Source organism: Podarcis tiliguerta, assembly GCF_965153285.1.
Source record: "Podarcis tiliguerta genome assembly, chromosome: Z".
NCBI classification, from domain to species: Eukaryota; Metazoa; Chordata; class Lepidosauria; order Squamata; family Lacertidae; genus Podarcis; species Podarcis tiliguerta.
Window position 1 is genome coordinate 47,516,962 of NC_139553.1, and position 20,364 is coordinate 47,537,325.

A 20,364-nucleotide genomic window follows, 5' to 3' on the forward strand; every position below is an offset into this window, starting at 1 on the left:
GTGGCTACCAGTTCCAAAGAACCAGTTCTGTCCGGGGGGAAGGAGGGAAGGCAGAAACCTCAACAGGATCCTGAGAATACTTCTCTGGACAGCTATGGCAAGGACTGCAATAAAACAGTGATATATGAACAGTGCCGGATTTACATATAAGGCTAAGCAAGCTATAGCTTAGGGCCCCAGTCTCTTGCGGGGGGGCCCCAAAAATAAAGGAAAAAAGAACTGGATGTGCATTTCCAAAAGATAAGATAAAAAACAAATATAATAAAACCTACATACAGCAACAGTGTTTTGTGTTGTGTATGGATCTATTAGCATCTATTCAACACAAAAAACAGTGATAATTTGTTGTTGACAAAGGACAGCTGGACATATAAAGGGCCCCATTACCTCCAGTAGCTTAGGGTGTCATCAAACCTAAATCCGGCCCTGGATATGAAAGGCAAGAGCAACGAGTGATTTCTTAGCAGCAAGCTAAAGCCAAGTGCTGCTGATCTTCAGAAAACCTTTTCACAGACTGTGCTCAGAAGACTAATCTCTGTTCAATACAGTGGTACCTCAGGTTACAGATGCTTCAGGTTACAGACGCCGCTAACCCAGAAATAGTACCTTGGGTTAAGAACTTTACTTCAAGATGAGAACAGAAATTGTGCAGCGGTGGCGGGAAGCCCCATTAGCTGAAGTGGTGCTTCAGGTTAAGAACAGTTTCATGTTAAGAAACCTCCAGAATGAATTAAGTACGTAACCAGAGGTAGCACTGTACTTTTAAAATAATTAAAGGAATATAACTGATAAGAGAAATATATATGAAAATATATATCCCTCAGTTTTCTTTATTTTTCTTCGGTGGCTCCTCTTCCTCCTCCTCCTCCTCCTCTTCTTCCTCCTCCTCTTCCTCTTCCTGCTCCTCCTCCTCTTCTTCTTCCTCCTTCTCTTCCTCCTCTTCCTTCTCTTCTTCCTCCTCCTCCTGCTCCTCCTCCTCTTCTTCCTCCTCTTCCTCCTCTTCCTTCTCTTCTTCCTCCTCCTCTTCTTCCTCCTCCTCCTCTTCTTCCTCCTTCTCTTCCTCCTCTTCCTTCTCTTCTTCCTCCTCCTCTGCCTCCTCCTGCTCCTCCTCCTCTTCTTCCTCCTTCTCTTCCTCCTCTTCCTTCTCTTCTTCCTCCTCCTCTTCTTCCTCCTCCTCCTCTTCTTCCTCCTTCTCTTCCTTCTCTTCTTCCTCCTCCTCTGCTTCCTCCTTCTCTTCCTCCTCTTCCTTCTCTTCTTCCTCCTCTGCCTCCTCTTCCTCTTCCTCCTCCTCTTCTTCCTCTTCCTCCTCCTCCTCTTCTTCCTCAAGTGAAGGAATAGCTGAGGGAAAAGCCAAAGAACCACCGGTTAAAATTGGTATATGGCATGTACAACCATAAACTGTATTTTCACAGACCCTCCAAGTGTCCTATTTCCCAGGGATGTCCCTGATTTAGAGAAGCCATCCCAGTTTCCAGTTAGATTCCAGAATGTCCCACTTTTCCTTAGGATGACCCTATTTTCATCAGAGAAATGTTGGAGGGTATGTTTCCATTATGCTGTACTTTCCTTTTTTATGGCAAAAATAGACAACCAAGGAAGACAGGAAATCCTGGCCACAAGGAAGACAGCAAACCTTGGTGCCCTTCAGAGGCACATGCGCAGTCTGCTACTGGCCTCTGACCTCCTGTGCAGGGTAAACACCACTCCTGCCAAGACTTCTGCCCAGTGAAGGCGACCCGGCAAGGTTACCATCTCCCAAAAAGCCACCCTGAGCTCTGCTCCAGACCAAGGGTGGGAGACCTGTGGCCCTCCAGGTGCATTGGACTCCAGCTCCCATAAGCCCCAGCCAACATGGACAGTGGTCATTACAGATGATGGGACGTAGTTCAACATCATTTGGAGGGCCATATCAGCAGCCCCTGAATTAGCAAGTGCAGGATTCTCAAAAATACCTCTTCCTTGCATTTGCTGGCTTTTTCTGCGTATCATTGCAACTTCTCTATACATTGACTTCACCTCCCTCTTAAGTCTTCTGACTTCCATCCTCAGTGCTTCAATTTCCTGGAGAGGACAGAGATTGGTAGATATTTACTTCAGACATTTACAGAAGATGCAGAAGCCCTGGTTAAAGAATTCAGGAATAACGACAACAAACCTAAGCCAACAGTGCTATTGCTGAGAAGGAGCTCCACCCCAGGGTGCTAAAGGCATCACAGGCAGAGCCCAGAGAGCTCTTTCCCTAGCCTGCAGGTGCCAGAAGGCCAAGCGCTGGTGTTACAGCGGTGGGACTTCAGAGGAGTATGGGAAAAGGCTGCTCGGGATTATGAGTATATAAATGGCATCGCCCGATGTTTTAAGCAGGCCCCTTTTCTGGCAATTTAAATGATTAAAGTTGACTTGATTAACTCCATCCTCCACTGCCCTTATGGCTTTACCTGAACAGAAGTTCCAGCACGTCTTTGATCAACTGGGTTCTCTTCAGCTGCCATCAAGTTCTCCTTAGTTACAAATGAGGCACATTTCAATTATTATAGAAACCAGTTAACATTTAATGATGAAAATCCCACATTTCTGGCTGAAACCAGGCACACAATAAGAAGAATGAGTATGCACGATTGTATTTCATGCTTGTTCAGGATGTTTGTGAACTAGACAACTGCAGTTTTAAACTAGCCCCTTTTTGAGTGATTTAAATAATTAAAGTTCAATCAACTCCACCCTCCACCCACCCTTCTGACCTTACCTGAGAGAAGTTACGACAGATTCTGTATCACACTGCATTTCTTCAATCCTTATCAAGCTCTCCTTAGGTGCAAAGCAGGCAATTTCCATTATTATAGAACCAGTTTTTCATGTGTGCTTTTCATGAACTAGGTGAACTAGACAGCCACTATTTTAAACTGGCCCTTTTCTTGCCAGTTTAAATGATTAAAGTTGACTTGATTAACTTCACCCGCCAACTACCTTTCTGGCCTTACCTGAGCAGCAAGTGCAGCTTGTCCTGGACCACAGCGGATCCCTTCACCCTCCATCAAGCTCCCAGATGTGGATCTGTTGTCCTGACCTGAGTACAAAAGAAGTGATTTTACATCTCCATTCCAACATGAAACAAAAGCCCAGAGCCTGGCTTCATGCTCACCCTCATCTGGTATATGGTCACTTCCAGCACCCTCCCAGGCCAAGGATCTCCTTGTAGAGGACTGCTTGTATGACAGAGGGTGTTTCTGTGGAGTGCCACCTCCAAGCCACCTCTCCAGCAGAAAAATGGTAGATTGGAAGTGGCCATCCCCGAATTCTCTAGGCAAGCATGCATGCCACACCTCAGCCAAAAGAGCTGCTATAACTCAGGAAAAGAGCATCTATGCTGTGGCTCTGGATGGCCAGCATTCTGCTTGGGGAAGCCCTGTCTCTCAAATTCAACTATCCCACACAAGGCCATGCAGCCAAAGAGCTGCCTCACCAGGCAGTTAGTTTCCCTTGGCTGGTCAACATAGTTCCTCTTCCAAACCCACACAGCTTCAGTCTAGCACCTATTTCCTATCTTTCTAGGAGAAGTGTTAAGATCCACTACCACTGCTGAGACTGCTTTCCTTGCACCCTTATTTTTGTCTGACCGAGATGACCTCTGGTGGGATCCTTCACCTAATGCTTTCTTCTTATTCCCAGATGCAAAAACCACAAACACCAATTTAGAAAAGGCATCAAGTTGAGTCCTAAGGCTGCAATGCATCTCCATTTAGACCACAGCCTGATGAAAGTGTCATGGTCAACACCCCCCACGCAATGGAAAGTTGCTGGTTTCCACCTTCATACTAGCATGCAGTGTAACAGCTGTTGAGGAAAATGCCAAAAGCTCTCACAGCCTGCTACACAAACCGTAAGAGTCTACCCAGCCCTCTTCCTCCCCTATCCCAACATATAACCAGCTCTTGAGTTTATAAATGAGTTCCTTCTTTCCCCAACCCATTCCATATGCATCCTGACCCAACTATCAGGATTTGCCATCTGACCAGGTTTAGGGGCCTAACTCTGCAGTACTGTTGATACACCAGAGAGGCAATAGCCTGCCACTCACTAACCGAACTGCAGCCTTGCAGGAAAAGAATATAAGACCAGTCAGATATTTTGCGGTCCAGAGGATGCACACCCCAACCTAATTAGCACAAGCACCCATTAGAAATTAGCAGACCAATCCCCTACAGTGTACACCCTCCCCAACCAAAACCAAGTCAGCTCACCACCAGAAACTGGGATCCTTGTTCCTGTAGCTCCTTTGCCAAATTTCATGGCAGGTTTTCGTCCACGAGAAACCATGGCATGTTTTTTCTATAAGACACATGACCCAAATATCAAAGGAGACATTTTTCAGGTATCTGTCATTCATATACTTTAAAGTGGAAGGATTTCAGGGGCAGATGCTCTTTTTCTGCAGGGGGGGTGGGGATTCCCCAAAAAGCACTATTCAGACCTGCATTAATGGCCTATGAGAAATGTGCTCATAGCCATGTGACAACTGCACATCATGCTGTTGTGTTTAAGGGCTGATGTTGCACTTCCAGGTAGAAGAGCTCTTTGGCATTATTTAGGCTCTGTGTCAATTGACTTTGTGACATGATTGGGGGGGGGAGTTATTGTTTTTAGAGTATTTACCTGCGACCTATTGTGTGGGAATCTCAAGGCACTTTACAACAATGTCAGAAAATATGCAAACATTGAAATACAGCAAAATAAACAGGCCAAAGTAAAAATATCCTTAATAGCCTGTACTGGCTGGCAGCAGCATTCCTCCAAATGCATGATGGATAAACACGCTTCCCACCTGGACCAGAATTGCACCTATGTTGGCAAAAGTCCTCCTCTCTAGAAGGGGTAGCAGTGGCTGTCCCCACCCACTGCTCTCTTCTCCCAGGCATCTGAACAGCTCACCTTCTCTACCTGTGTGCCACAAGCCTGAATTGCAAGACAGTTCCCACTTTGGTGCAACGGGGAACAAACATGCTGATGACGAGTTCTGAGGCTCCCCTAACAAAGCCATTTTCCTGGGCCCACATGCCACCCTCTGCAGGCTGCCAACCCACAGGGAAACTGCACTATTCTCCCCACAAACCGAATAGGATGGGGACTATAACATAGGACTTCCTAACTTGTGAGTTCTGTTGAGCCACTGCGGCTTCCTCAGTTTAAAGCATGGCAACTCAGGTGAGCCATTAAGCTAGAAGCTGCCTTCTGGAAATGTGGCATGCCGGAGAAGAAGGACGGACCCCGGGATTGGCTGCCTGCCTTCCTTTTGCCTTCCACCTCATGACATCCTTCCCCAGCCTGGTGCCCTCCAGGTGTTCCAGGGCTCCATTCTCATCAGACCCAGGCAGCACAGCCAGGGGTCAGGGATGGGGGCAGTTGTCCAAACCAGCTGGAGAGGCTCAAGGAGGGCATTACTGCCTCAAAGCTCTTTCCCTACCTCTCAATCTGGACTTACCTGGCCTTGCCCCTGGCCGCCTTTAGCCACATCAGCTGTGCTCGGAGCTGGGACAGACCCCTCTGGAGACTTAAAGGTAGAGGAAACAGCCTGGGTCCCCTGGAGAGCACTCTCAAAGGAGATGCCCTCAAAGCTGGACACACTTTTCTTACTCCCAGGCTTCAGGCTAGAGAATGTCGCTGCACGCTTGCGACCCATTCCCTGGGTGGAAGAAACCTCATCCAGAGATGGATTTTCTCGCCCTGGGGGGGAAGCACTTTGGCCATTGCCACGGCCTGTGGAGCTCTCCCTGGGAGCTGGAGTTTCATCAATCATAAAAGAAACACTTCGGCTGATGCCACGGCGGCGTGATGAGCCCAGACTAAGAGCCGGCTTTTCTTGGCCCGGGAGGGAAACACTTCCAGTGAAGCACCTGGAAGGTCGTATGGCATGCCCTCGGACCCGTGGGTATACATGGGCCATAGGCTGGCAGAAAAGTAAGGGCTTGATCACATCTGCGGTGCTCAGCTCAGGGGCCGGCAATGGAGCTCTGCCAGAGCAGGAGGAGGTGCCCCATCCAAACAGTTGTGGATAAGGGTGCTGGGACCTCGGCTCTTCCTGGCCCAAGACAGCACTGCTTTCAGCAGCAGTGCTGGGAACTGAAGCTGGGCACTCAGTGGACTCTGGATCAGGCTGGGAAAGAGAAGGCTCATCCAGCGATTCAGCTGGGGTCTCGGCAGGGGACTTGGGAGGGGACTTGGGTGAACTTTTCTTCTCCATTCTGTGGACGTCTTCTGTGGTCTTCTGACCAAAGCACCGGCTGATTTCAAAGGCTATTTTTTATTAAAGCTTGAAAGACAAGGAAAAAACAGTATACAGAAATCAATGTCAGATATCAAGCATTTTTTAAACATAAAATCTATAAGAAAGAAAAGAAGAAGACTTCTGATTCTTCATCTATCAACTTTAAAAACTTATGCAAAACTCTTTCTTCATATTAAAATCCAATTTTTCTTCTTTCCATAAACCAACCTCCTCCCCACCAGTCTTTGAATCCAGATTATCCCAAGTTCATGTTCCTTTTAGTGCAAAAAAGGGTTTCCCTTTTAATTCCCTCATTAATAAATGTCAACAGTGATTTTTCTCTAATTAAGCACATCAACTTTGCTATCTCAGCCAAATCCATTGATTTCAATAACCATTCTTCCATTGTAGGTAGTAAGAAGTCCTTCCATCTTTGTACATGGAATAATCTGGCCGCTGTGATCATATACTGCTGGTGCCTTCCTTATTCTTTTCCTAGTTAGAATAATAGAATTGTAGAATTGGAAGGGACCCTGAGGGTCATCAAGACCAACCCTCTGCAATGCAGGAATCCCAACACATGGTCTCCTATCCAATATGAAACCTGCTTAGTGCCTGCAGCACTTGGAGGGACTTACAGAACTTTGTCAAACTGTGTTTAGAGGGCAAGTCAGACCCAATGCGAGAAACAGCTCCAATTTTGTGGTGGGTGGCAGGAGAGAAGATTTCCCTAAGACCATTTGGAGCAAGTAATGAAGAACCTACTCAATCTTTCTTTTTTGTCAGGTGGCTTGCTAGTTCCAATAAGTCCTTCAAGTGTGACTACAGCTTTAGTATGTCTGTTATTAAAAATGAAACACCTTTTTCAATTTGAAAACTGTTTAATGATCTTTACCTATCCTGGGAACAGTACACGGCAGTGGTGGGCAGTTCCACAGACCCTCCTCCTCTGCTCAAAATGCATACAGACCCATCAGCCTTCCCTTTCTCCATTTATCATAGCCGTACTTCTCTCTGTGCTCACCAGGATGTTACAATAAGTAAAAGCAACTCCTGTCTCCGAATTATACACTAGAACACCTGAAATATTATTGTGCTCTGTGCCTGAAGGCAGAAATGGGCAGCGAAGGCAATACAGTCCCATTTACTCGGCTTTCTAGTCTCTCTTTCCATAGTCTCTCTTTCCATAGTCTCTCTTTCGCTTCCTGACCTAACGTTTGCCTCGCTTAACATAATTAATTAGTAAGTGAAGTTTTTTCTCTTCCATTCAAGCAGTACAGGAAGTAAGAACGTGCAAAAAGGAATTCTACTTCTAGAATTCCCAACTCCTGACACAAAACGGGATAAAGTTTGCCTTTATATACTTTAAATACTATGCGTTAGAAACAGAATTTTAAGGGGCAGTCTTTTCTGGCAGTGCCAAATAAAGCTACTGACCCATTTCTAAGTCCTAAAATCCACAATTTCTCTGGATACCTGAAAAACCCAGTGGTGTACGTTGCCTTTCCAAAGTTCAAACCATGTGCAAGGCAGCTCACAAAAATTAAAATATTATATGTTTTGTGCAAACACAGCAAAACTAGTCATAAACAATGAACAAAATGTCAAAAGGTACACAACCAAATTGAAAAAATCCACGTAAATCATAATATTCCACATAAATCATATGATCCAAAATAAAGATGTAAAAAATTAACATCAGCAACAGCAAACATCTCCGCCGCCGCCTCCCCGAAAAAGAACCGAGCCCTCTTTGATAAATTGTAAAAGAGAAAACCACTGGAAATTGTAACCTTCCACTATTAATTGTTCCCTTGTTTTAATTTTACAATCTCCTCGTTTCGACTTTAAGAACTCTCGACAGGTTAACCATTTCTCTTTATCCGTCACCCCTTTTCTGCAAAGAGCGGCTTCTGGTGAAACCCAAAATGGAGTCTTTGCGCATAAACTAACTTTATATCTATTTCCAGATTCTTAACACGTCACGCACGTCTAACAGAGTGGTTCTTAAAGTGCGCAATTACTTTAATTTTATCTACCACAAATATCCAAGCCATCTAACCCTTAAATCCCAACCTTCTAATTCCCAAAGTCTCTTCTTTCTCAATATCCCCCATTCCGTTAACCGCAACAAGCTGTAAAGCACAAGTCTAAAACGCAAGCTTTCCTTCGCATCTCGCAGAACTTTAAATGTAGTTCGTGCTTTTTTTCACCTGTCCTACAAACCTAGGTCTTTTTGCCGTTTAAATGGTAAATAGGTAGTCAACCCATACTTTTTGGTAAAACGTTGTGTGGATCACAGAAAACCTACCGAATAAGAAGAATTGGAGTTTCTGTCGCTTTCTGCAAGCAGCGGCACCCGAATTCGCACCTGGGATGAGTCGCTGCGCGCACGGATCTGAGGCGTCGGAGAAAGACTGGGGCGGGCGGCAAGTGGGAGGGGGAAGTCGTGCGCTCGTGTCCCGTGAGAAGAGCGCTGATCCTCCCAGGAGGCAGCCTGCTTGCAGACAAGGGGGCAGAGCCGGGGGCGGGCAGAGATGCAGCCTGGCCTTGGGGTGCCCGCCTCTGCCCGTGCGCTTTGCCGCGTGGCTCTTGCTAACGGGCTGCTTTTTGGGTGAAAGGGTCCTGGGTGCTCGTCATCAAGGCGGCTGCTAATTGCCTGGTGCGCTTGGCTCTTTCTCTCTTCCTTGGTGCAGAGGTGGAATACCAGGTGTGCTGGGCTGCCTCTAAGCCCATCAAGGCTGCTAACATGACTCATGCCGGCTTTCTCATCTGAGGGGAAAGTGTGTGTGTGTGTGTTTAATCTTAACTGCCATCCTGCTGGCTTTGGCAGCTTCACTGGGCTATACTGGGCCAGTCCCTTACCAACCACTTGGCCTACCTCACAGGGTTGTGGTGAAGATGCAATCAGGGGAAACACCTGAGGCTTTGCTTCTGGATGTGTAGAACCCTGGCGTGCTGCAGGCAGTGGAATGCCCATGGATGGGCCAGGAGAGAGAGTAACGGGTGAGGGGCACAATGCAATAGTGGAGACTGAAGGGAGGACAGTGAAAGTGAAGCAACATGGACACAGAAAGAGAGAGAGAGAGTTGAGCAAAATCCAGAGAGAGTTTTAGGATGGCAGAGCGAGGAAGAGAGACCAGGCAAGGAAGGAGCGAGAGAGCATCACAGGAGCCAGCTCTCACAGGCCCAGGTCCCCTTGGACCCCTTCCACAATAACATATTTGAGGGGGACGGGGCCCCCAAGTTGATGTGTACTGCCATTCAAATGGTGTGCATGCACCATGTCATGTGATTGATTATGTGGGGTGGGGATATTTTATTCAAGTTGGCACCCTGGAGGGCACAAAAACAATGAGGAGAACCAAACGGCATTTGGAAAGGGGGAGGGCGGTGGAAGTGACACCTGCAACCTGCTCCAGGGTGGGAATTGCATCCAACAGGAAGAGGGGTTACAGCAGAGGAGGAGGTTGTGAGAGGTAGGAGTTGAGGTAGGGTAGGGATTGCTAGTAGCAGCATAATGTCTTGTGCTGGCCCTGGTGACCCTAATTGAGAATCCCTGGGTTCAACTCTCCAGATTGTGGGATGTCAAATACAGAGCAGTCAAATACCACATTCCTAGAGAGGGATGTTTCTCCAGCCAGTAGATAAACTTCCTGTTTCCTTCTGACCAGAGATGGGTGTGACTAAGCTATTTTATACCTTTTATACAAGACTGTGTCATGTCTATTCCTTTTAGGAGGGAATAAAGGGGAATAAAGAGGGACGCGGGTGGCGCTGTGGGTAAAACCTCAGCACCTAGGACTTGCCGATCGTCAGGTTGGCGGTTTTTAAAGCAGAGGTTGTATGGCCACCTGTTAGGGATGCTTGAGTTGAGATTCATGCATTGCAGGGGGCTGGACTAGCTGGACTCCAGTGCTATAATTCTGTGATTCTCTGATTCTAACCTGCTACAGCATGTAGCATGTGGCAGTGGCCACACCCCGAAAAATGGCTTCAACTGGCTGGCTAAACCGGGTGAGAGTAGCCAATGGATCTCAAAACCCCAGTGAGTTGGGGACTTTGGCTGTATGCAAAGATAGGCTCCTGTGGATTGAGTGGATGAGACCAATAGTGGGTCCAACAGCCAAGAAGATGATTTCTGCACATGCTGTAAAGGAAAGTGAGGGGCAAATGGGCCTGGTCAACCTGGCAAGGGAGCCCATCTGGGAAAAGGAAAATTCTGACCCTAAACCTCTGCTGCCTTGCATGATACAGTGGTACCTCAGGTTAAGAACTTAATTCGTTCTGGAGGTCCGTTCTTAACCTGAAACTGTTCTTAACCTGAAGCACCACTTTAGCTAATGGGGCCTCCCGCTGCCACTGCTGCGCGATTTCTGTTCTCATCCTGAAGCAAAGTTCTTAACCTGAGGTACTATTTCTGGGTTAGCGGAGTCTGTAACCTGAAGCATTTGTAAACTGAAGCATCTGTAACCCGAAGCATCTGTAACCCGAGGTACCAATGTATTATTATTATTATTATTATTATTATTATTATTATTATTTAATAATAATTATTAATTATATAAATAATAATTATTTATTATCATAGCTTCCAACATGTATAAAAACATAATAAAACATTACACATTAAAAAACTTCCCTATACAGATGTCTTCTAAAGACTACTTATCTCTTTGGATTCTCATCCTGAAGCAAAGCTCTTAACCCAAGGGACTATTTCTGGGTTAGCGGAGTCTGTAACCTGAAGCGTCTGTAACCTGAAGCATCTGTAACCCGAGGTACCACTGTATATTCAAGAGAGGAGAAGACTAAAGAATGAACCCTACACAAATCCAGAATGGAATCTCCAAGGGTGGTTGGATGGCACCTTGTACACCTCCTTCCAGCAACTCCTGCAGCCAAGCTGATGCCAAATGTATTATTGCTCTTTCCATTTGGACCAGATCAGTGAGCTCAAAGCTCAGTCTTATCATCTGGGCAGCCTAGGACCTCTATACACTCAGTGCCAGCTTGTGCAATGGGGTGGTCATTTCCCTGCTAATTCAACAGTTTAACTTCACCCCTGTAGGCATACTCCATTGTCTCTCAAGTCAGATGGATGTCAACAAAAGCCTGCCCAGAAACGTAATTTTGTCCACCCTCAAGCATTTAACTGCATTACCCTTTTCAACATACATGTACTCTGACTTTCTATATGTTCTTCAAACCTTGTTTTCCACAAGAGCCTCCCCCTTAGCCTTAAAAGGCATTTATGCCTCTAATAATTTCTTGCATAGTCAGAACATTTGGAGCACCTCTGCTTTCATGAACCTTTGTCCCTCTTCCTGTTCAGACTTTAACTCTTGCAACAACCTTAATTAACATTACAATTTTGTGAGCCCTTTTCAAGATGGCACACTGAGTATCCTGTAATTCAAGCTGGGTAAGCCTACGAAGCCATTGAACCAGACATTAGCCTGAAAACAGGATGCTTACTACAGAAGTAAATCCCACTATCAGCTTTTTTAATCAGAAGGTGCTGCTAGGCAACCAGCTTGTTAAACCATGAGAAATGTCAGCCCCTAATTAAACACATGGATTGCTTCCTTAATTCTCTGCACTTCAGCCTCTACCTGTCCCAAAGAAGTTACATAATGACAACAACTCAAATAAATAATAATACACTCTTTCCCTCTTTGCTTCTGGGTGAGATTAAGGGCTCATCCATACTTCTGCTTGTGATATGGCTAGAAAGCACCATCTGTAGTGATGGATAAGGACAAATGATGGTGGGGAAAGCCCCAGCTGACTGTTTGCTCTGATTGAAAGCTAAAGAGCAGCTTTCTGGAAGTGTGGATGAGCCCCTAGTGCCATATTATTTTGAATGACTATTTGAACAAAAGAATCTATTTCCTCCTGCAAATCAAAATTAGTTAACATAGTACTGCTAAAAGCAATCGCAAGCTTCGCAGATATATTAGATATGGCACATTCCAGTTCTACAAGCCCTAAATTTGGAAACAGTTTGGACATGACTTTTTGAAACACAGTGTGTCTGTCTGTTAAGGGGTTTGTGGTTGCTTCTCCCGATTCTCTTCTATGTGCAAAGCTGCCTTAGTTCAAAGGTTCCTCATGTGTGATGTTGCGGGTGATGGTGACGTTGGAAAAATGATCCCCTTTGAGCCACCCCCCACTGGCAGCCTCTTATAGGCCATGCTGCCACAATGAAAACACAACCGTGGGAACTCAGGTATGATAGCTACATTGCCAACCTCCAACAAGAATTGACCTCAGGCTGCGAGAAGACTATCTAGGAGCCCCCAAGCTGGCTCTGATATACCCACACAGCATAACAGCATAACCCTGTGTCAGTGGGGATAAACACTATCCCCATAACTTAGGCTTGTCCAGTTCATGACCCCCCATGTTCTGTCAGCCAAAGAGTGGAATCAAACTGCAGCCTGTTGTAAAATTGATCTGAAATATGTTATATGCCCTATGCTCCCAGGGTACATAAGTAGCCTCACAATAAGATGAATGCTATTAAACAATCTTCAGAAGGCTGTGCCTAGCCATAGAACATACCGTAAGTGCAGGCTTTTTGAGGCAAATTTCCCATAGAAGGAGGATGATTATCTGGGAGTTTTCCAAAACATTTGGAACATGTAACTTCTACATGGTCAAAAAATAGAGGAAAGGTTAGATAGGAAAGCATTGCAGCCCTCGAGGTCCTGGTTGTTTGCAGAAAGATAGCTGCTGTAGGTCTAGAGGTTTTATCTCACTCTCAAGGCACAACAAAATCGTGCACAAGAACAGGAATGATGCAGTACAGGAATAACAGACGTCACAAGCAGATAGTTAGACCTTCACCACTTCACAATTAATTTCCGTTGAGTTCATTCTAATTTAATTTATCCAATAACATTTATATACCATTGGATTGTCAAAAGAAACCCCTTTATGCAGTTTGCACCCCCCAAAAAAGCCTCACAAAAATGTTCGAGGAAGCAGTGAACAACAGGTACATGGTTTGAAACTTTATAGCACTGAGCTCCAGTGCAACTCCTTCCTGACCCAGGAAGCAGACGCCAGCTTCCCAACAGCCCTGGAATTGCCCCCATCTCCCCTCCGACCTCCTGTGGGCCTGGCCCAGTTCCATGCTGTTAGGACCTCCATGTATAAATTGTTGCTCCAAGACGCAGAATGCCACTGGAGACAAGCTGTTGGGGAGAAGCAGCATGTGGGGAGGCTGCTTTCCTGCCTGGCTTGTGGGCCTCCCAGAGGCATCTAGTCAGCCAGTGTGCGGAACAGGATATTGATGTGTTTATTGCATTATCTCCAATGGCTAGACTTCACTCCAAAGGCGGCTCCCAGCCCAAAGTGGATGGGCATTGCCCTTCAATTGGTGTGTGTGATTGATTATGCAGGGAGGGGCTTACCCCCCTCCCCTCATTTTTATTCATGTTAGCAACCCTTGTGGAGGCCAAGCATTATTCTCCCACCATTCCTCCATGCAGCTCAAGGATCTCCCCCCTCCTCATTTTATGCTTGCAACAACCCTGTGAGGTAGGTTAGGCTGAGAGACAGGAACTGGCCCAAGCTCACCCAGACAGCTTCATGGTTGTGTGGGGATTTGAACTCTGGCCTTCTAGGTCCCAGCCCAACACTCTACCCACTACACCACACAGCCAGACCTCCCCCCCCAGTCTGGAGTCCAATTCCCAGAAACTTTAGCCAGAGCTGCCCTGTGATGCTGGAGCTGTGGAAATGCATGGCCACCCATTTGGGCTCTCTTTCTGCTTCAGCAAGACAGTCTCCTAGGTTCTCCTTGAGGGCTTTTAAGGCCAGAGAATGCACATCTTGAATAAATGAAAGTCAAATGGACAAATAACAGCACCACTTGTGTTTATGTTGAGCACCCAAGAGCTACAAGCTGCAGCTCAAGAATGACCAGAGCGTAGACCAGAAATAGGCATGTGGTCCTTGCCTTCCAGCCTTTCAAGAGTCGGATGATTCCATGGGCATAGTGGGGGGGGGGGCAGCTGGGCAGCTCCTCCCATCAAGTAAATAAACAGCAATACCTAGCTAAAAGCAGAAATAATTAGAATATTTGAAATTGAAATGCTCACCAAGATACTGCAATCTCCCTCCCTAACGAGCATTTCTCTAGAAAAAGTTGGTGCCTGCTTTTGCTACACTTATGCATGTAGCATATAATTTACTACTTTGTTGAAATGTGTGAGCCACTCTCTGCAGAACATCCGATTTTAGGATCCTACAGCAGTGGGTCTAACTGACCATCTCTCTTGCTCAGCCAGGCACCACTTGTGCCCTGGAGCAGCCATTCAGTCCCTTGCAGAGAGCAAAGACCTGGCTAAGGTCGAGGATGACAAGGGAATATCTCAATGGGCTATGCTTACTCAGCTGCAATAGAAAAGAGGAGGAATTTGAGAATGAAGCACCGAAAAGCTTTTCAGCAAATCCAAGAAAACTTGTTTGAGCTTAGATTAAAATAAAAAAAAATGAAAAAGGCATGTTCTTTGAAATTTTTGCAAAATATACTCGTTAACCACATGATGTTACCGTTAACTTCCTAGTTTTCAGATGACTGAAGATTTTGACAGATTTTTCTGAGCACTAGAAGTCAAAAGAAAGTAAATTAAAACAACTGTTGTTGGGACATTTCATTCTGAATCTGAATCTAGACAGAGCCAGAGGATGATGACAGGTGGGTGTTCTGCCCCCCCCCCATATATCCTGGCTATGCCCATGGAGGGCTCTGGACTAGTACTCTTTTTCATCCAGGCAAGCAGCAGGCATTGTCACAGGTACAGGTTTTCCCCACCTGGATTTAAATACTTATAATGACTTCCAACATATGCAGACTAGAAAAGATATCTACTTCAAGGGCTTACTGGAAGAAGAAAGTCTTTAGCAGGTGTTGAAAAGACAACATACAATGTGCCTGGCTATTATTTTAAGGAGAGGGAATTCCAAAGGACACGGACCCCCCCACCAAAGACTAAGTTCCTATATTGTGCGGAAGGGAGCCCCTGATCAGATGGTTTTAGTGGAATCATTATCAACAGCATCATTCTTGCATTTTTTGAATATGGCTTTTAAAAAGGACTGTGCAAGCTCATGGAGGGAAGACTATCAATGGCTACTAGTCATGGAGGCAGTAATACTTCTGAACACCTGTTGCTGGAAACTGCAGGAGGAGAGATTGCTCTTCCATGTGGGCGCTGCTTGCTGGCTTTCCACAGGCACCTGGGTGGCCACTATGAAAACAGGAAGCTGGACTAGATAATTTCCCAGACTCCCACCTTTCATGCCTCCTTCAAACTTCTTGGCAAATTTATTGCTAGCAAACTGATCAAGACCTGGACAAGTCAAAAGGTGGATTTGGATTGCTTTTAAGTTGCATGATATGTAAGGCTAAGTTTAGTAAACAAGGCAAGTTTGCAGCTTACTTCACCATTTGAAGTGCTTCGCTTAGCCAACTCTCTCTCTCTCTCTCTCTCTCTCTCTCTCTCTCTCTCTCCCCCCCACCTGGAACAAGTCCTGCAAAAGAGTTGAAGCAACCACTCTTTGAACTGTGTTTTAAACTTCTTCTCCTTCTCTTCCTTCGTATTTATTGTATCAGCATACTATCAGCATACATATTAATGTTCTCTGAGCAGCCTGCACTAAATGAAAATAATTCCAACTAAATCTTGTCAGAAGTCCCTCCCAGCATTAATGAGCAACTTTCAACCCTTTGAATAAGACTTGCCAAAAACCAACAGGCTACTGTTCTCCGTGCTTATGTATCAACACTGGATACCGATAAAGACATTAAAGAAAAAAATTACTCTTAGCTGGCTACCATCCTTTCAGAGATGCCTAAGGAGGATAAAAATTTCCTCCTGGGTGATTTTAATGCAAGAGTTGGGTGAGATTTCTGTGGCCTGGGACTATTGGGAAAGAAGGAATTGGCAACAGCAACCAGAACGGAATCTTACTTTTGACGATATGTGCAGCACACAACCTTGTTATTACCAACACACTCTTTTGACAAAAAAAATAAATTTAAAACATCTTGGAGGCACCCTCAGTCAAACTGCTGGCACCTCTTAGACTATGTAATTGTCCAAGCTGAAGATAGCCATGATGTGCTCAGAGCTATGAAGAGGGCCAACGACTGTTGGACAGATCACCGATTAATATGCTCCATGATGGCCATCAAGATTACAGTGGTACCTCCGGATGCAAACGGGATCCGTTCCGGAGCCCCGTTTGCATCCCGAATGGAAAGCAAGACGTGATGGCGCGTCTGCGTGTGCGTGGGTCACGTTTCGGCACTTCTGCGTGTGCGCGTGATGTCATTTTGACGGTCTGTGCATGCGCACGCGACGAACCCCAGAAGTAACGCACTTCGTTACTTCCGGGTCACCGCGGAGCGCAACCCGAATTTGCCTAACCCGAAGGGTATTCATCCCGCGGTTATGACTGTATACTTCAACGCAGGCTTCAAAGAAGGAAACCAAGGCGCAAAATGAACACTGAATCACTTCAAGTTCCTATTAAGCAGGATTGCTTCCAAACGACTCTTAAGGACTATTCGCTTTCGGAATTCCCTGATAACATCGTGGAACACTGGACCAAGGGAAAAACATCCATTATTGCAGCCTGTGAACAAATTATTGAATACCAAACCAAGAAACACCAGAACTGGTTTGATGAGAATGACAGTGAGATTGAACACGTTATTGACAAGAAAAGGAAGGTCTTTCACATCTGGCAAAGAGATAGAAACTGTGCCACTAAGAAAAAAACCTATGCTAAGGCTGAGGTTGAAAGAAGAACCAGAAAAATAAAGAACACTTGGTGGATAAAAATGCTCAAGAAATCCAGCACATAGCCAACATTCATGATGCACAGAGTTTCTTTAAAACCACAACAACCATCTATGGGCCAATAAATCATGGCATATGTCCCCTACATTCAACAGACTACCACACTTCTAAAAGATAAATAAACGATTGCACTGCACTGGAAAGAACATTACCAGCATCTCCTTAACAATATCTCCCCTATACCTGCTGAGGTCCTCTCACAAATTCTGCAAAAACAAGTTAGAGATGAGCTTGGGGTATCTCCAAATCTGGGAGAACTGTGTACAGCTATTAACCAAATGAAAAACAACAAAGACAGCAGACCTGATGGGATACCTGCTGAAGTCTTCAAAGTGGGCGGAATTGAATTTACACAACAACTTCACAAGCTAACTGAAGAAATATGGGAAAGAGAGGAGATCCCAACAGACTTTAGGGATGTCAAATTATCAATTTCTTTTTTAAAAAAGGGTGACAGAATGGATTGTGGAAACTATTGAGGCATCTCTATTAGCTGCGGACAGCAAAATTATTGTAAGGATCTTAGCAAACCATCTCTTAACAATATCCAAGGTGACCTTTCCTGAATCCCAAAATGTTTTTAGACCTTCTAAGGGGACAATGGACATGATTTTCGATAGCTTCAAGAAAAATGCAGACAGCAAAACCAACCGCTGTCTATGGCGTTTATTGACCTGACAGGCCTTCAACACTGTAAATCGTAAGGCCCTGTGGACTGTCCTTCTGAAAGTTGGCTGCCCAGATAAATTTGTGAATATTATTCAGCTCCTCCATGATAATAAGACAGCAACAATTGCAGATAACAATGGCTCTCAAAGTGAACCATTCACAATGGGATCAGGTGTTAAAACAGGGTTGTGTTATTGCCCCAACTCTATTCATTATTTTCATTGCCATGATCCTACACTTTGTCGAAGGGAAATTCCCTACCGAAGTAGAAATCATATATCCAACAGATGGAAATCTCTTTAATCTGAGTAGGCTGAAAGCAAAGAGGAAGGTGACTGCAACTTCTGTTATAAAGCTTCAATATGCTGATGAAAATGTAATGTGTGCACACTCAGAGGATAACATCCAAACCATCCTCAATATCTCCGCAGAAGCTTACGAAAAGCTTGGACTATCATTCAACATACAAAAAAACAACAACAAAGTGCTGCACCAACAAACACAAAACAACCCCTGTGCAGTGCCTCAAATCCAACTCAGTCGTGTAATGTTGAAAAATGTCAATCACTTTTCCTACCTGGGCAGTTACATCTTTCCAGAAGGACCAACATTGATGCTGAAATCCAGCATTGCCTGAGCTCTGAGAGCAGCTTTCTCCCAATTGAAGTGCAGAGTGTTTGAGGACCAGGACATTTGCATGGAAACAAAAATGTTTGTTTACAAAGTTATTGTACTACCAACCTTACTGTATGCTTGTGAAACATGGACCATTTATAAATGCCATCTCCAGCTCCTTGAAAGATTCATCAATGGTGTCTCTGAAAAAAATTACACATCACTTGGGAAGACAGGCCAAACCCCCTGATGATCTCTTCCAGCAGCTGCATGTAGATGTTAAAAAGCATGGGGGAGAGAACGGAACCCTGAGGCACCCCACAAATGATAGCCCAGGGGCTGAACACTCATCCCACATCACCACTTTCTGGACATGGCCCAGGATAAAGGAGCGGAACCATTATATAACAGTGCCCCAGTTCCCAACCCCACTAGCCAGTCCAGAAGGATGTCATGGTCAATGGTATCAAATGCTGCTGAGAGATCCAGCAGATCCAGGAAACAGCTTTCACCTTTCTCTCCAGCCCACCAGAAATCATCGACTAGCATGACCAAGGCAGTTTCAATCCTATGATGAGGCCTGAATCATGATTGGAAGGCATCCAAATGGTCCGCTTCTACCTCGTGGGCCTGGAGTTGTTCAGCAGCCAACCACTCAATCATCTTGCCCAAGAATGGAAGATTTGAGACTGGACGATAGTTGGTCATATTGTCCTGGTCCAAATAGGTTTTTTTTAAAGAAGTGGTTTAGTAACCACCTTTCAGTGGGTCTGGGTAGGCTCCCTCACAGAGGGAAGCATTCACCACCCTGCATTGCCCATTGCCCAGCCCTTCCCAGCTCGCTTTTATGAGCCAGGATGGGCAAGGATCAAGCCTCCACTTGTCCAAGCAGCCTGTCCACATCCTCAGAGGTAACAGATTGGAATTGATTCCATGCAACTTGACTAGACAGGATTCTAGCATAGGGTTGCCATACGTCCAGAATTTCCCTGACATATCTGGAATACCCCAGCCAACAGCAGTGTCTGAGTGGAAATCAGCAAAAAAAACAAAAACCCCAGAAAAATTTGGGTGTATGGCAGCCCATGGCAGCAGTGCTATTTTTGTTGATTTTCCATAAAAAAAAGCTCAACAACTTTTCTGTCTGGATTTTCACTACTCTAGCACTCTCCTGCCCCAGCCCTGCTCCCATAGTGGAGGGTACCTTCTTTCCAAATTTGAGCAACTTTATCTGGAATTTTTTTTTTGCAAAATCATTGCAAGAGTTATTGGGATGCTTGGCCTGGATGGAGAAGGTGGTTCTGTTAGATCATGAACCACCTGAAAGAGTCTCCTGCTGCTGTTTTGTTGTTGTTGTTTTTTGAAGATGCAATGAAGAAGATCTTGATAAGGTATTCAAAACCACAACTTCATCATATGACTCCATAAAGCCAATCGGATACCTCATTGCAGTTTTCCCCACCCTAACTGCCTAGGTTAAGTTCCCATCAGAAATTTTGTGATGCTTCAGTGTACCTAATGCCATCTGGCTACTGTAAGCCAACTCAAAGCAGCAAGACCCTAAAAACACAACATCTGCCTTATATATTTTGAAAGTGATTAGCAGCTTGGTCTGATGTTAACTCAGAAACAGTAGCGTAGTGGCAAATTCAGACGTGCAGAGTCATTTCATAATAGTCGCAGCCAAGGCAATTTCTAAGTTTACAAACCTGCTAAGATTCTAAATAATCTCATGGTTATAGCATAATTATAACTATGGACGCATCGCAACCACCAGTGCAGCTCTCCCTGTGTTGCCTTTCAGCAACAACCATTTCCTGGGCACATGAGTACAAGGGCAAAGGATGTGGAGGGCTCCACTGTCTCCTCCTGGAGTGACTTCACTTGTGCCTTCCTTGAGGTTCCCTTGTATGTAACATGCACTGAAGCACCTTGTGTTTT

General features: G+C 45.2%; 1 protein-coding gene across 1 annotated transcript; it reads right to left on the reverse strand.

Moving 5' to 3' along the window:
* Positions 1-820: 820 nt before the first annotated feature.
* On the reverse strand, positions 821-6,369 carry LOC310668916 (uncharacterized protein; the record flags this gene model as incomplete). The annotated part of the gene is made up of 6 exons (XM_083422238.1): positions 5,477-6,369; positions 4,239-4,326; positions 2,979-3,064; positions 2,436-2,498; positions 1,953-2,061; positions 821-1,338 (listed from the first exon to the last, which is right to left on the reverse strand). Exons 1-6 carry the CDS (start codon positions 6,233-6,235, stop codon positions 821-823), a joined length of 1,623 nt encoding a protein of 540 aa, XP_083278364.1. The 5' UTR covers positions 6,236-6,369.
* Positions 6,370-20,364: the final 13,995 nt, after the last annotated feature.